The 14,041-nt window shown below is 38.2% G+C and overlaps 2 protein-coding genes across 2 annotated transcripts; one reads left to right on the top strand and one right to left on the bottom strand.

Annotated features, from left to right (window-relative positions):
* Positions 1 to 2,714: 2,714 nt before the first annotated feature.
* On the top strand, positions 2,715 to 8,016 carry LOC149843595 (triose phosphate/phosphate translocator TPT, chloroplastic-like). The gene is made up of 12 exons (XM_089999949.1): positions 2,715 to 3,087; positions 3,190 to 3,264; positions 4,583 to 4,648; positions 4,741 to 4,819; positions 4,920 to 5,040; positions 5,129 to 5,224; positions 5,557 to 5,669; positions 5,796 to 5,873; positions 5,983 to 6,099; positions 7,224 to 7,323; positions 7,426 to 7,526; positions 7,749 to 8,016. Exons 1-12 carry the CDS (start codon positions 2,819 to 2,821, stop codon positions 7,764 to 7,766), a joined length of 1,233 nt encoding a protein of 410 aa, XP_089856075.1. The 5' UTR covers positions 2,715 to 2,818; the 3' UTR covers positions 7,767 to 8,016.
* An 84-nt stretch (positions 8,017 to 8,100) lies between these two features.
* LOC149843594 (protein VTE6, chloroplastic-like) lies at positions 8,101 to 13,660 on the bottom strand. The gene is made up of 3 exons (XM_089999950.1): positions 13,461 to 13,660; positions 11,801 to 11,905; positions 8,101 to 8,332 (listed from the first exon to the last, which is right to left on the bottom strand). The coding sequence occupies exons 1-3, from the start codon at positions 13,626 to 13,628 to the stop codon at positions 8,252 to 8,254; spliced, it is 354 nt and encodes a 117-aa protein (XP_089856076.1). The 5' UTR covers positions 13,629 to 13,660; the 3' UTR covers positions 8,101 to 8,251.
* Positions 13,661 to 14,041: the final 381 nt, after the last annotated feature.

The following is a 14,041-nucleotide window of genomic DNA, read 5'->3' as shown; positions in this document are numbered from 1 at the left end:
TGAATTCTTACCTATCAACCGTCTCCTTTTCTATCAGAAGTGGTGCAAGGTTATGAAGAATGTCTATATGGGTGGTGATGATATATATGCCTTGCCCTTGCATATGCTTTCTCCGTAAGCTCCCTCACCACTAGGTCAACAACATCTACAGTTGTCATAGAGTAGTGATTCTGGGAAGACATCGGCACTTCCAACAAGCCAAAGTGTTTTATGGTATCTCATCCAACCGGCAATGTGCATCACATAAAATCCTCCCAATGCCCTAAAATAAAATCTAAATCCAAATCAATAATGGCATGTTGGCATAATCATACATTTTAAGAAGCTCAGTGGTTCATCATTTTCAGAAATACATATTCAGAACATGGCAGCAGTGGTTCAACATCATTTTCATACAATAGATATCCACAGCTGTAGTTCAACGTCATTTCAGAAATACAACAGATGTTGGCATAATAATACAAAACCTGGCATAATCATACATTTTCTTTGTGGCAAAAAACCATAGTTGGATGATAATTCCCTTTAGCTATGGGAAAAAGTAACAAATAGGATTGGAAGGTTACTGTTTCAACTTGTCACCTGATGGGTATCATGGGAGGGAACAAAGAAGAAAGCCAACTGTAAGTATTTATCCGATGGTAGTAAATGACATCATAGGCTGAGAGAAAGTGAGAGGGCATGTGTAGAGGTTCCACTCCAAAGCTTCAATTGCTCGCTGATATGGCATCATAAGCATAAAATGCCATGTTACTTTTATGAGATTCATGACAACCATCATCTCAATCTTTCTTTTAAGAAAAAGTCTGAAATTGTTCACTGATATTGAAATCATCTATCTTGGAGGCACTTGTATAGGCTCATTACGTCATTTACATATGTTTTATTGTAGACTCGATTCCCTTGTCTCGTGAAAGAACAATTTCCTTTTGGTGATTCTCCTCCTGCAATATCAAGTATTTTTGCAAAAGCCTATTGTAAAGGTCTAGATTGTTTGTTGACAAGCGTCATAAACATAGACCTTGGTTTCGTGAGGTTGCAGGGTTCATCATTTAATTTATCTGTCAAACTAGAGAAAACTAATTTCTTTTTTTTTTAAATCTGTTGAAATGTCAGCATCTTTGCATTTTCAACAAATGTTGAAAGGCTAATGTTATTTCTTGTCTCTTCCTCTCTGAGCTCCTTGAAATCATACATGGGCATCAGTTTCATGGATCTGTTATCATTTTATCTGTTTATCACAAAAATGCTAACTACCCTGCCACACGTAGCAAAAAGCAAGCATTTTAAGAAAAAAACACCATCACGAGTCATTGCTATTCCACACCCTTTATGCAATGTTATGTAGCAGAACACCATTAGAGAAATTGATCAGTGTTGATGTTTTCCCAATTTTCTTTCATGCAGACTCCCAGCCATCTCCCTACTAAGGTTCCACCATTTACCTTCTTGGAAGTCTTCTTCTCCCTGACCTCATAACGCGTTTGGTTTAGCTCGCATAGCCATGAACCAGGTCAAACAACGGGTAGCTGATGGCAATCCCACCACCCCCAAAAGCCATCGAATGACTGAAGTAGGTGTTCGACGAATGGCTCTCCGACGGGCCGCCGATGTCTCCCTGTGGTCATACTTTGCCAGAACCCTAACCAAATTATCCGGATTGAAGGTCGTATCGTCGTCCCCGAGCACAAACCACCGGACTCTGGGCAACACGAGTCGAAAGCTCTCCTTGACGATCTGCAAGATCCTCAGACCAGAGGGGTGGCTGAACCTGGAGATGTCCTCGGAGACCTTAATCGGTGGCAAACCCTCTTCTGCGGAGAGCTCCTCTTCTAGCCAGACGCGGCCGATCATCTCGCTGGGCCTCCACCATTGCCTCACGAACTCCTTCCTCTTGCTCCACAGCTGTGCGGAGCCGACGATCCCGAACATGATGTGCCTCAACGAGAGCTGCTCCTCCTCCTCCTCCGCCTCCCCGCCATCATCGATGGCGCGGCCACCAACGCCACCAGGGGCTGCGGTCCGCCGGAGCCCTCATCCTGATGCCAGGAGAAGAAGCGAGGACTGCCCTTCCATTGATTCAGCTGGTTCCAGGAGCATCGCCGGTTTTCGCTGTCGGAGAAGACGAGGGAGAGTCAGGCGCCGGTGGCGAGGAGAAGGGAGAGGGAGAGGGAGACGGCCGCGGTCTGCTCGTTGCAGGGAAGGAGAGGGAGAGGGAGAGGGAGAGGGAGAGCGTGGGAAGGATTCACAAATGAGGTCCTGGCTGGGTACGAAAGGGACATTAAATGCCTTTTTTCCTGCCGTTGGATCTCATTTGGCCAGGAACGATATGTTAGCGTTATGCACGGTTTGATCATGCACCGACGCCCATTTGACACAGCCCGCAGGTTTATATATATACGGTGGGTTTATTTGCAGGTTTAATGCTACGTATATTTTAGCAGGGCGACTCCGCCCGTTTGACACAGCCTGACGCCTGACGCTTATCTGGACCAATCTGCTGGAACCTTCTGTCTCTGTCAGTGGCCATACTCTTCGGAGCCAGTGGCAGGATAAAGGAAAAATAAAAGAGTGACATGACGATATGATTGGACAAGTGGACAACACGGTGCCACGCCGCCCATTCATCCATTGGTTATGGATAAGTGGGGTGGGGGCTCTCTCCATCCCTCCACCAATAATGCTTAATGCCCACCCACCTAGAGAGAGGGAGAGGGAGAGAGCGACTCCCCACTTCTTGTGCCTCTCTGACAAGGGAAAAGGTGGGCAGCAACAGATTACATAACATCCCAATACCAATTAGCCCAACTTCTCACCAATGGCGACCACCACAGCATCTGCAGCAGGGAGCATTGCCAATCTTTGCCAGAGCAAAAATGTTGGTAGCGATGGTGGTGGTGGAAGAGAGAGCAGATGGGTGAGGTGCAGCAGCAAGCCCGTGGGTGGAGGTGGAAACCTCGTCTCCGGTCGCCAGCTGAGGCCTGCATTGCTTCAGGAGGGGACAGCCTGGCCATCACTGAGGAAGAGGCAGCACCTTCGCCTTCAGCCCGTCTGCCCCGTGGCCGCTGAAGGTGGAGAAACCTCTGGGTGAGGTCTGTTTTCCTTTTTTTTTTTAGGAATCGCATCGCTGCAGGATCTGAGCGAAGCGCTTAATTCGCAATCTCAGGTGGGTGTGCTTGTGTCTTGCAGTGAAGGGAAGATCTCCCCCGTTGGGTTTGCTCAGAAATACCCTGTTTTGGTCACTGGCTTCTTCTTCTTCATGTGGTAACGTCTCCTCATTCTTCTATTATTATATCACTCTTGTTGAATTCTCTTCCTATTTACTTGTTGGTATGTTTACTCTCATCACAGTGTCCAAATAACTAATGGCCCTCCTGTTGGCCATTTAACAGACATGTAAATAAGTTTCAAAATTAGAGTTTTTTTTTTATCTTTTTCAATTTTTTTTATCAAAATCTAAAATACTAAAAGTTTATACTTTCTCATTATGCTAGAAGCTTAATTTGTTATTTAACTGTAAGATTTTATCTCAGACTACTTGTGGTGTGGTCTGTAGCGGACATATTTTGAAGAATAGGACTCCAAAATCACAACCAGGTGATTGGGATATGACATGAAGTTTAAAAATTGCTGCTGCTGCTGCTGCTGCTGCTTGTGGTGAATCATTGAATGCTGATTTATTCTCATGGTGATTCATAACAAAGATGAGATTTTGTGTAAGAGTCATTCTATAATTTGAGTTGATACATTGTTGAGATTGATAACTTGGCTTGATTTTATTGTAGGGCCGTATACAGAACTTACTGCCACAACACATCATTCATGAGCACGAATCTTTTGTAATCCAATCTTGTTAGAAGGATTGAATGGGATAATTAAACCTATCATAACCAAGGGATCTGGAATTGAATCTCACTGGGGGCAATCCCCCAGCTTATAATGGGCGGATTCATTATATGCTTCAATTAAGATAGAGTGGTGCCTCTATTTTTGACAAGGAATGCTGAGCGATTATGACACCCTCAATGCTACATCATGAGCATAATACAGTATTACAAGTTATCCTTATCTTTCCATGGAACATGATCACCTACCCTTCTCACCATATTAAATAGTCTGCATCAATTTGGCTAGGCATCCGTGAAAAGAATCTTGCATGATTGGATGCTGTTGACTAGCTTTGATATGCACTGAACAAGAGTTCTCTTCCCATCTTGTGCATACCAAAGAGCGCGTTGTTTGAGGGAACCATAAGTTAACATCACCACTTGATTTGAAGACCTGAGAGTCGGGTTTATTAACATCTTTTCTGTTGGCATCTTCATCTGCAGCACTATCTTCATCATCATCCTTAAGGGCATGGTCTCCTTTGGATTTGTTAGTACCCGACCCTCCATTACCATTAAGATAGAGTGATGCCTCTTTACTTTTTGAAAATGATGTTTGCTAAAATAATGAAGCACCTTAATTTTGACTTTTGTATGTGGTTGATAATAGTGTAGAAAATGGAGAAAATATGTTTGTTGCCAGGACTTGATGAACGGTGGAAAGAGTTTAGTCTGAAAAACAATTTCATTTGCAGGTACTTTCTCAATGTTATATTCAACATTCTGAACAAGAAGATCTACAATTATTTCCCTTATCCCTAGTAAGTGGTAGTTATCTCTTTTGTCTCTTGGTTTGTGAAACCTTGATAATATCGGTTCTCGAATTACTAAAATTGTTTGTCGGGCATTCCAGTTTTGTCTCAGTGGTGCATTTGCTGGTTGGGGTACTGTACTGTCTAGTAAGCTGGGCTGTTGGCCTCCCCAAACGTGCTGTGAGTTGTCTTAAGTTTGCTTTCTTCATATGCCATGAGGCTTACCCTCTAGTGCATCCTAGCTGGGTCACGTGTTCTGAGCTTGTGCAATTCTGTGCAGCCTCTAGACTCCAACCTCTTCAAACTACTGGTTCCTGTTGCTGTCTGCCATGCCCTTGGTCATGTTACTAGTAATGTATCCTTTGCAGCAGTAGCAGTTTCTTTCACCCATACCATCAAAGGTATATTTTGGTCATCTCTAAGTGAATGGCTTGAAACTGAACATTCATGTATATAGATTATTTAAAATGTATGGCTAAAAGAATGCAGCTCTGGAGCCCTTCTTCAATGCTGCTGCTTCCCAATTCATTCTTGGGCAACAGATCCCGCTGACTCTATGGCTATCTCTCGCACCAGTCGTTATTGGTAAGCATCTTATTTCATCCCTTAATGTTAACTCAATCTATGCTAAATTTTTGTATTTCTGTTAAATGTTGTCTATATCAAAACAGGCAGTGTTCAATGTGCTGCCAGGTTATATCTGCATTACATAAAACCATTGGTTTAGCAGATCACATCATCGAACTCATAGTTGGATGCTGCTGTCTTTGCATTTCCCACAAAGGGATTTATCATGAAATCATTGTCATTGTTTTTTGACACATATTGATGCCCTTTCTCAACTAATGACTATCAGTTGCCTCCTTGCCTCTCCTTATGACAGGTGAATTGGACTTATCCAACTTTGAATGTTTCAGGTGTGTCTATGGCATCATTAACCGAGCTATCATTCAATTGGATTGGATTTATCAGTGCAATGATTTCCAACATCTCATTTACATATAGAAGTATCTATTCAAAGAAAGCCATGGTCTCTCTCTCTCTCTCTCTCTCTCTCTCTCTCTCTCTCTCTCTCTCTCTCTCTGTGTGTGTGTGTGTGTGCCCGTGCGTGCCCCCTTAGGCGCATATTTACTGTTTCATCCTGTGGGCATTGCAGACAGACATGGACAGTACCAATGTCTACGCATATATTTCAATCATTGCCCTGTTCGTCTGCATTCCTCCAGCTATCATCGTAAGTATTGTTTCCGGTTTGTGTGTATGATAACAGAGAATGATGTGGCACATCACCTTTTTATTTTTAATATTAGCTTTTGGAACTGGAATGTCTTGCCTTTTTTAAGGTTGAGGGTCCTCAGCTGCTACAATTTGGTTTTAAAGATGCCATTGCCAAAGTTGGTATGACCAAGTTTCTTTCTGATCTCTTTTGGGTCGGCATGTTTTACCATCTTTACAATCAGGTACACCATCCACTCCAAGGTTTTTTAAATGCAACACTCGTTTTATGCAGTTCATGAAAAATTGCTTTTTACATGCTTGCACCTATGCCTTAACCAAATTTTTTCAGTATCCATTGTAAGTTCAAACATTCCTAAAAAAAACTGGAATGCACACATACAAACAAGTAAACTATAATAACTCAACTATACGCACAAATGCATATGCAGACACTCACAATGGGAACCCTTAGCTACACCAAAGGCTGATGGAATAGTGATTGATTTCAGTGAGCCTTTCTTGATTCTACGTGTAATATTTTTTATATAAACTGCAAGGCCACGTCTTAAAATTCTATGATAATAGATTAAGAAGAGGAATTTGCAAATTACACTTTGGATTTGGGGTTTAATAAATAACGTAGCAAAATCATACCATCATTGTGCTTGTTATTCACCCTTGCTCCAGATGCTGCTCATATTTAGAAGAGAATGAACAGCATCCACGACCTTGAAATTGAAATGCCCAAATCTTTCCTCTAAGTTTCAATGCCACTGCATTGCCTGTGTTCAACAGCTCACCTGACATGAGCTTTGGATGCCATTCATCCTTCAGACAAATGGGATCCAAGGTCAGGGAGTGTGCCTCTGAAAGTATCCACTCCACCTTATTTAGCTGGATGGGCCACTGTCTGCTTAAAGCCTTCTAAAAAATATGACAATATACGGGTGAAAAGATGCAGTAAACAGAAATCTAAACCAAGAATTTACTGAACGTGCACCATCTTTTATCAACATTGGTGCAGATATGACCATCTGAAGATTGTATTCATATAATTGCACTGGTAGAACAGAGAATATGCTGATTGTTGAATGCACAATATGTGATGAATCACATGAATGCTCATGTTCATTCATAGAGTAAGGCAGTATGTGCAGACTTGTGCTCATTAAACACACGATCTCTTGAATTTACACACACCTTTTTATAAGGGCAGGTTGTTTCCTTTTCCCAAAGCAAGAAATAAAAAGTTAGTGTATACTCAATGGTCATAAGAGAAGTTAAACACCAGAAAATTTAAAATCCATCCCCAACTGGAAAATAATTCAACTGAATTTGATCATTGTCTATTTTGATTTTTTCTCAGCTGGCAACAAATACACTAGAACGGGTAGCTCCCCTTACACATGCAGTTGGGAACGTGTTGAAGCGTGTATTTGTCATTGGATTCTCAATCATAATTTTTGGTACTTACTGACAATACCTCTTCTTTATTGTATTTTGCTTCTACTTTCCCACCTTGCCAACAAGGCTGGATTATGAACTTCAACATCATTATGTAACTGCAGGAAACAAGATCTCTACCCAAACAGGTATTGGAACAGCTATTGCTATTTCTGGAGTAGCACTCTATTCATTCATCAAAGCCAAAATGGAAGAAGAGAAAACGGTAAGATATAAGAACTCAAATTTCATAGATCTGAACATAAGCACCCAACAATGCCTTGACGAACAAGTCACCAAGCATTAAAATATTACGTTTCAGTTGTGGCAACTTTGGCTACTCAGGTTAACTAGATTGTGTATTTAGCATCTTCTCTGAGCTAAGCTGTGCTTAGGTTGCAATCAATTTTGTTAAAACATTGCCTAAGTTTTGAATATGTGAATGCAGAAGCAGAAACTTGTGTAAGATGCGAGACCGGTCTCATAAGAAACTTTGGAGAGAAACTTGTGGGTGGCTTGGTTCTCTCTCAATTTCATGTAATGGAGTTCTCTTGTTTGGAGCACATTATTTCCAAGAACCATTGTGTTGGTGTGCGGAATTGTATTTATGCTTTCTTTACAGCCTGCCGCAAAATAAATAAACAGGCCAAAGTAGCATTTACTGTCTTTCTCACTTGTTATTACTTGTGAAAAATCCAACATTCATCAAAACAAAATCACCCATAGCCCCTTCAGAAACTGATTAATTAATTGTGTGAAAAATCCAGCATTCATCAAAACAAAATCACCCACAGCCATCTTCCAAAGAAACTATAAAATTGGCATTAATTAATAATGTCAACCACTTCAGTCAGGCGTATGTACAGGATAAATAGAAGGAATGTAGAGAATGAAAATGACATGCATACAAGGATGAATTACAAAAGATGGGCCACATTACTCAAAGACTCACTAGAGCAAGATTTGCTTCATCAGAATGGCAAGAGCACTGCCTATTGAAATGTTTACGATGTTAACAACATCATTGTTAAGCTGCAAAACAGAAAAAAGAAAAAGATTTTGAGCATTGTTGTTAACAGTAAAAGAAGCTTGAGAACTCTAGCGTTAAGTCCCATTCCAAATAGGTTTGAGGCACCAACCACAGTGCCAAGTCGCATCCAAGATAGGATTGACATCAACCCAGCAGTCCAAGATAGGATTGACATCAACCCAGCAGTAAGTACGATCTAAGATGGGTTGATGATTTAAACTTTTAAAGAACATACGCAACATAAAAGTAGAATTAATTGTGATCACTACTATATTTTCTTCGATGGATGATATACAAGTAAATCTGCAACAGCAAGCTTGGATAAGAAGTGCATAATATTTGTTAGGTACGAGAAGTACTTCCACAATAAATGATAAAAATGGCATTTATTGGATATGTACCTTTAATATCACTTGCTGAAGTTTCACAAAAGTGCATAATATTTGTTAGGTATGAGAAGAAGCACAAAGGATGTAAACATTGCGGCACTTGTGACATGAAAAATGTTTAGTTCTAGGCATGTCCTAATGAATAAGAGATATTTTAGCTCCTAAGAACTTCGATTCAGGAGAAGTTCATGAGCCAATGGTTGGTTTAAAAAGTGGTAACCATTCTTTATATGTAAGATTGCTAAAAAATGGATAGACTTTGATGACAGACAAGCATGCGTGCCTGCTGATCCTAGAGAAGAATCTGGTCAATTATGTGAAGCTGATGTAGCTAAAAAGAACAAGGATTCAGACCAGATTATCCAACAAATGGAACTGTGCATTTACTAAAGGAAATTGTAGCTGACACTATTACTCAGTCAATGGACTGACAATTAAGACAATTGGGATTACTTGATGCTCAAGTTCAGGATAGATTTCTTGGTGTGCAAGTTAGGGTTAAAACAGTAAAGTAGGACTGTAAATATTATTGTAATAAGAATTGTTACTCAAATTAATGAGAATTACTTTTCTTAGCTGGAGCAATCCGAGGACAGGGTTTCCTCAAAGTAACCCACCTTTCCCCTTCTCCATTCCCCAAGCCGCTCCTCTCTCTCCCCTATTTCACACCCCTATCATAGCTAGTTGGTCATGGGATTGGACACCAAATTGTCCATTTGACACTAGTCTGCTGTGACATCCAATAGTTTGGCGTCACCAAGGAACCTGCAAATGCCCTTGCCAAACCCACCGGCCAGAAACCACAATCGATCAGAGCAACTTCCTAAGGCTGCTGGTCTCACTCTCGGGCAGTGATCTCTAGGATCATATATATCAGACATCAGCCATTTTTTGAAAATGCCATGATTTTATTGTGAGATTTTAAAAAAACTGATATAATCCTGAAAAAACAGGTTATTTTCAAAATGTTACCTCTTTTGAAATATTGTGTTTTATCACAATATTATTGGATTACCAACGTGATATGCATCAACGTTGTAATTATCGTATTGGAACCCATATCGGAAGGGCCGGCGATATGGATGTATCGTACAGTATCGTATTGTATCGAAGATATGGAAAAAATCCCATTTTAAAAATCACAAAAAAAAATAAACAGAAAAAATAAAAAAAATCATAGAATAAAATAGAAAAAAAAATCAAATTTAAGCATTATGAATGTACTACCATAACATCTGAAACAATATTGTAACAAACTAACTAACAAAACAAAAGGTTTACCATTAAAGAGTCACATTACATAATAAATAAAAGCAAAAAGTTTTGAGTAAACAAATTATAACAATCACATAAGACAAAAATAAAATAAAATTTAAAATAACTAAAAAATATATATAACCACCAAGACAATTAAAACACATTTTAGTCAAACTACAATATTAAGTAAACTTAATTATGAAAATTGAGCATGAATAAATATGTAACAATTATCAAATATAAAAGTTATAATTATGATGTTAAAACAATGTATCCATTACATATATAAAAAGAGTAAAGTAAAAAGAATAATGTCATTTCTAAGTAGTAAACATATGAAAAGAGAAGTTATATAATTAATTAGTTTCACTAATTACAATAAGCACAAGAATTGAATAATGTGTGTTCTATGTCACATGGATACTCCATTTTGGCTCCTGTTCGGTATCCCCTTATATACTAGTCATATTGAAAACTTCATAAAAATAACTGTATCCATGTGACATAGTGTGTGCTCTTCCATAATAATATTTCTCACTTCTCTTCTTTCTTGTCTTCACTAAATCACAATAAATTAAGAAGAAATTTCTATTTTTTTGTTCACGTAGCTTATGAAATAAGTGAATAGGACTCTATTAAAGTCTTATTTATATAAAAAGTTGTCACTAAAAGTGAAAAGGATCCAAAATAAATTGCTTGAAAAATTTTAGCACAGAAAAGTGAAAAAGTTGTTGTATCCTATGATATGGCATGTATCGTAGGATAAGGTGTGATACAGTCCGATATGCTGCATTTTCCGATTCAGGGGGGTATATCGTATTGCATGGACCAGCGATACTGTGGTACACCGTATCGTACAATACAATATTGATAACACTATGCATATTTTTATGTTTTTTATAATTTTATATATTTTTTATACATTTCCAAAATTCAAATATACTGATATTTTCCCAAGACTCTCCTGGGAATTTTTTTTTAATTTATTGTGAGAATTCCTTTGCCAAGTAAATCCTGATAACAAGATTTGTTAATATACATATATATATATATATATCCGATGTTTTGAAAATATCATGATATTATCAAGTTTCTCATGTTAGCCAATAAAAACCTCAAAGTATCACAATATTTTCAAAATACCAGCCATAAGATAAACATCTCAATATTATTGTGGCAATGTCATGATATTTTAAAACAATTATTTGTTTAAAGTATATATTTTTCTGATTTTTCGTTTATTTTATTGGTAAAAAAGTTTCTAACTAATTCCTTATATTTTCACAAGAAAAATATTACTAAAACCTATTCTTCCTTATACTTTCTAATTTTTCCTTACATCTTTTAAATTTTTTTTTAAACATCCAAGATTTTTCCAAGGGTTTTCTAAGAAAAAACACTTCTTAAAAGAACTGCAGAGGAAAACCCCGACAAGAAATTCCCCGTGGATGAGATTGGTGATACACACACATAATCATCTCACATGCAAATTCTTCAGCGACAATTCTAAATCATTGTAACAACAAATCCAAGTTGAAAAATGAAATGTAATGCAATCAATGACAAATTTTAAAAGAAAATGCACACAAAAACATAAAATAAACAATTAAAATCATAATAAGAAATATATAAAGGTACGGCAGTGACAATGTGACACTTATTTGACCATGACTGGCATCGTGTCATGTTGACATGGGACATGCATGGTAAGTATCATGAGAGGGACATCTTCTATCAAATAGTCACAACAATGTCTTTAGTTTCTGCTTTAAGATCTCAAATTTCATGCATGAATGCATTTGGGACATGAGACTGATTTCTTACCCATCTGAACCCATCCTTCTCTTGGAATGAAGCACCAATGAGACTCTCTCCAAAATTTGCAACCTGAGATGCAATCACGCATAGAACAGCTTCACTTGAATCAACCTGCTTCAAAGAAAAACCTGTCACTATCTTGAACAGGAAATGCATCTAGACACATCCATATTACAGTAAGCAACTAATGACTGGACCACTTTATATTAGCACGAACATTCCCAAGACACAAAATGTTAGTCTGGCTAATTAATACACCAAAAGAAGCTCAATCATGAAACAAATAAAAAAAAGATTTTTTTTTATTCTTTTCAAATTTCAAAACCAGTGTCATAGTCTAAACACCCCCCCTGGCGGGCCCATTTGGATGTTTTCATAAACAGCTCCTTGCTATTTATATTTATTTGAAGTAGCAAGTTTTTATGTTTGGTTGTTTTATTTTTAAAAAAAAAGTGGTCATAAATATAGAGAGAAGGGACCTCTTTTCTTAAAAACAAAGGGAAGCTTTTTTTTTACTACTATTGTTTTTCTCCATTCTGCTACCTTCATGACCATCACCATCGCTATCATCACCACTTCTTCACAACCATCACCCACTTCTTCGCCACCATCACCACTTCTTCACAACCATCACCACCACTTCTTCGCCACCATCACCACTTCTTCACCACTATCACCGCCCATTATTCACCACTACAGTTGTGATACAAACATTCAATTCACTTAATCATCAACAAATAGAAGACTCTTCTTTACAAAATGTGTTTTCATTTATGTTTGTAAACAGTAAATTAAAAACACATCCAAACAGGGTTGTAACATTTAAACTGGGAATTCTTTATATATATGAAAATTCTATACATGGCCAAAAACACATTTTTTAAGCACCCTACTAGTTGATCCGACCTCCATTCAAATGGAGTATCTTAGATCTGGATCTAAGATCCCCATTTTAGGCCACATCAATCCCACCCCCACCCTGCCCTTCCCAAGAAAAAAAGAGAACAAAATTCCATGGATTTAAAGTCGGATGGCAGGGGTTTCAGACAAGATCTGAGGATCTCTGGTCAAGATCCCTCAGATCTCAGGATTCAACACACCCTAATAGTGCCCTTAAAGACCTTGCAATCACCAATTAAAGACAACAAACCTAGAGAAGGATATCTATTTAAGATGCTTATAAACTAATCCATTTGAAGGAATGTAAATTTCAACATCGACCAATGTGAAGATACACCAGACGACACATTACCAAGACATTTGAAAGAAAAAGGTAATAGATACATAAAAAAATGCTATAGCAACAACCTCAAGCTAATCAGCAAAAAGACATCACCTATCAAGCAATGCAGCTTGGTGTTCTACACTATAATATTTTGAGGGAAATCTACATCCACAGCACCCAACTCATACTTGATAAACAGCACAAAGATGCTTTATTGGATTGGTAATGCACATTGGATAAAAGCTAAGGGATACTCAGCAGTTTCCTTAAGCTACAATAACTTATTCCATCTTCAAAGTACAAACACAAAAATCATAAGAATTTTGAATTCTGTGGTAATAGAAAGTCGCTATAGAAGAACAATTTCTTTCCTAAGCTTTATCACTTCCCAAAATTCCATCTTAATCATAAAATATAAATGTAATATAACAGAAAACGTACCAAACCCATGTAACTGCTGATACCAGCAAGGGTGATTGAAGCTAAAAGCCCAGCAACGGTCCCCTCAACACTCACAGCTCCTTCAGTTCCCCTAGGGACTACTTTAAATGTAGTTACAAGATACCTATCATTAAAGCATGTTCTGAAAAAGTCAAGATCTGCCATCATATTATATAAAATGTAGCATTTTCAATGTGTGCATATTATACAAACAAGGAATGTTTGTAGAACTGGTAGCTAAGGAAGCTAATTGGTGTCTCGAGAAGGATGCAGAATCAATGTGGAATAAGATAGCGGGTTTGCATGCGAAAGGTGGCGAAGGAGATTTTGGGTAAGTCTAAAGGCAGTGCACCGCTAGGTAAGGATACATCATGGTAGAATGAAGATGTCAAATTAGCTATTAAGGTTAAAAGAGAGTGTTATAGAAATCTAAGTAAGAGTCGTGATAATAAGAATTTGGAGAAGTATATGGTAGCAACGAAGAAAGCTAAAAAAGTAGTTCGAAACGCGAGAGATAAGGTATATAAGGAGGTCTATAACAAGTTGGATACCAAAGAGGGCGAAAATGATATTTATAGGCT

Source organism: Nuphar pumila, chromosome 3 (assembly GCF_984573655.1).
Source record: "Nuphar pumila chromosome 3, dmNupPumi1.hap1.1, whole genome shotgun sequence".
Lineage (NCBI taxonomy): Eukaryota > Viridiplantae > Streptophyta > Magnoliopsida > Nymphaeales > Nymphaeaceae > Nuphar > Nuphar pumila.
The sequence above is the reverse complement of the archived record's forward strand: the minus strand, read 5'-3'. Positions and strand labels throughout refer to the sequence as shown.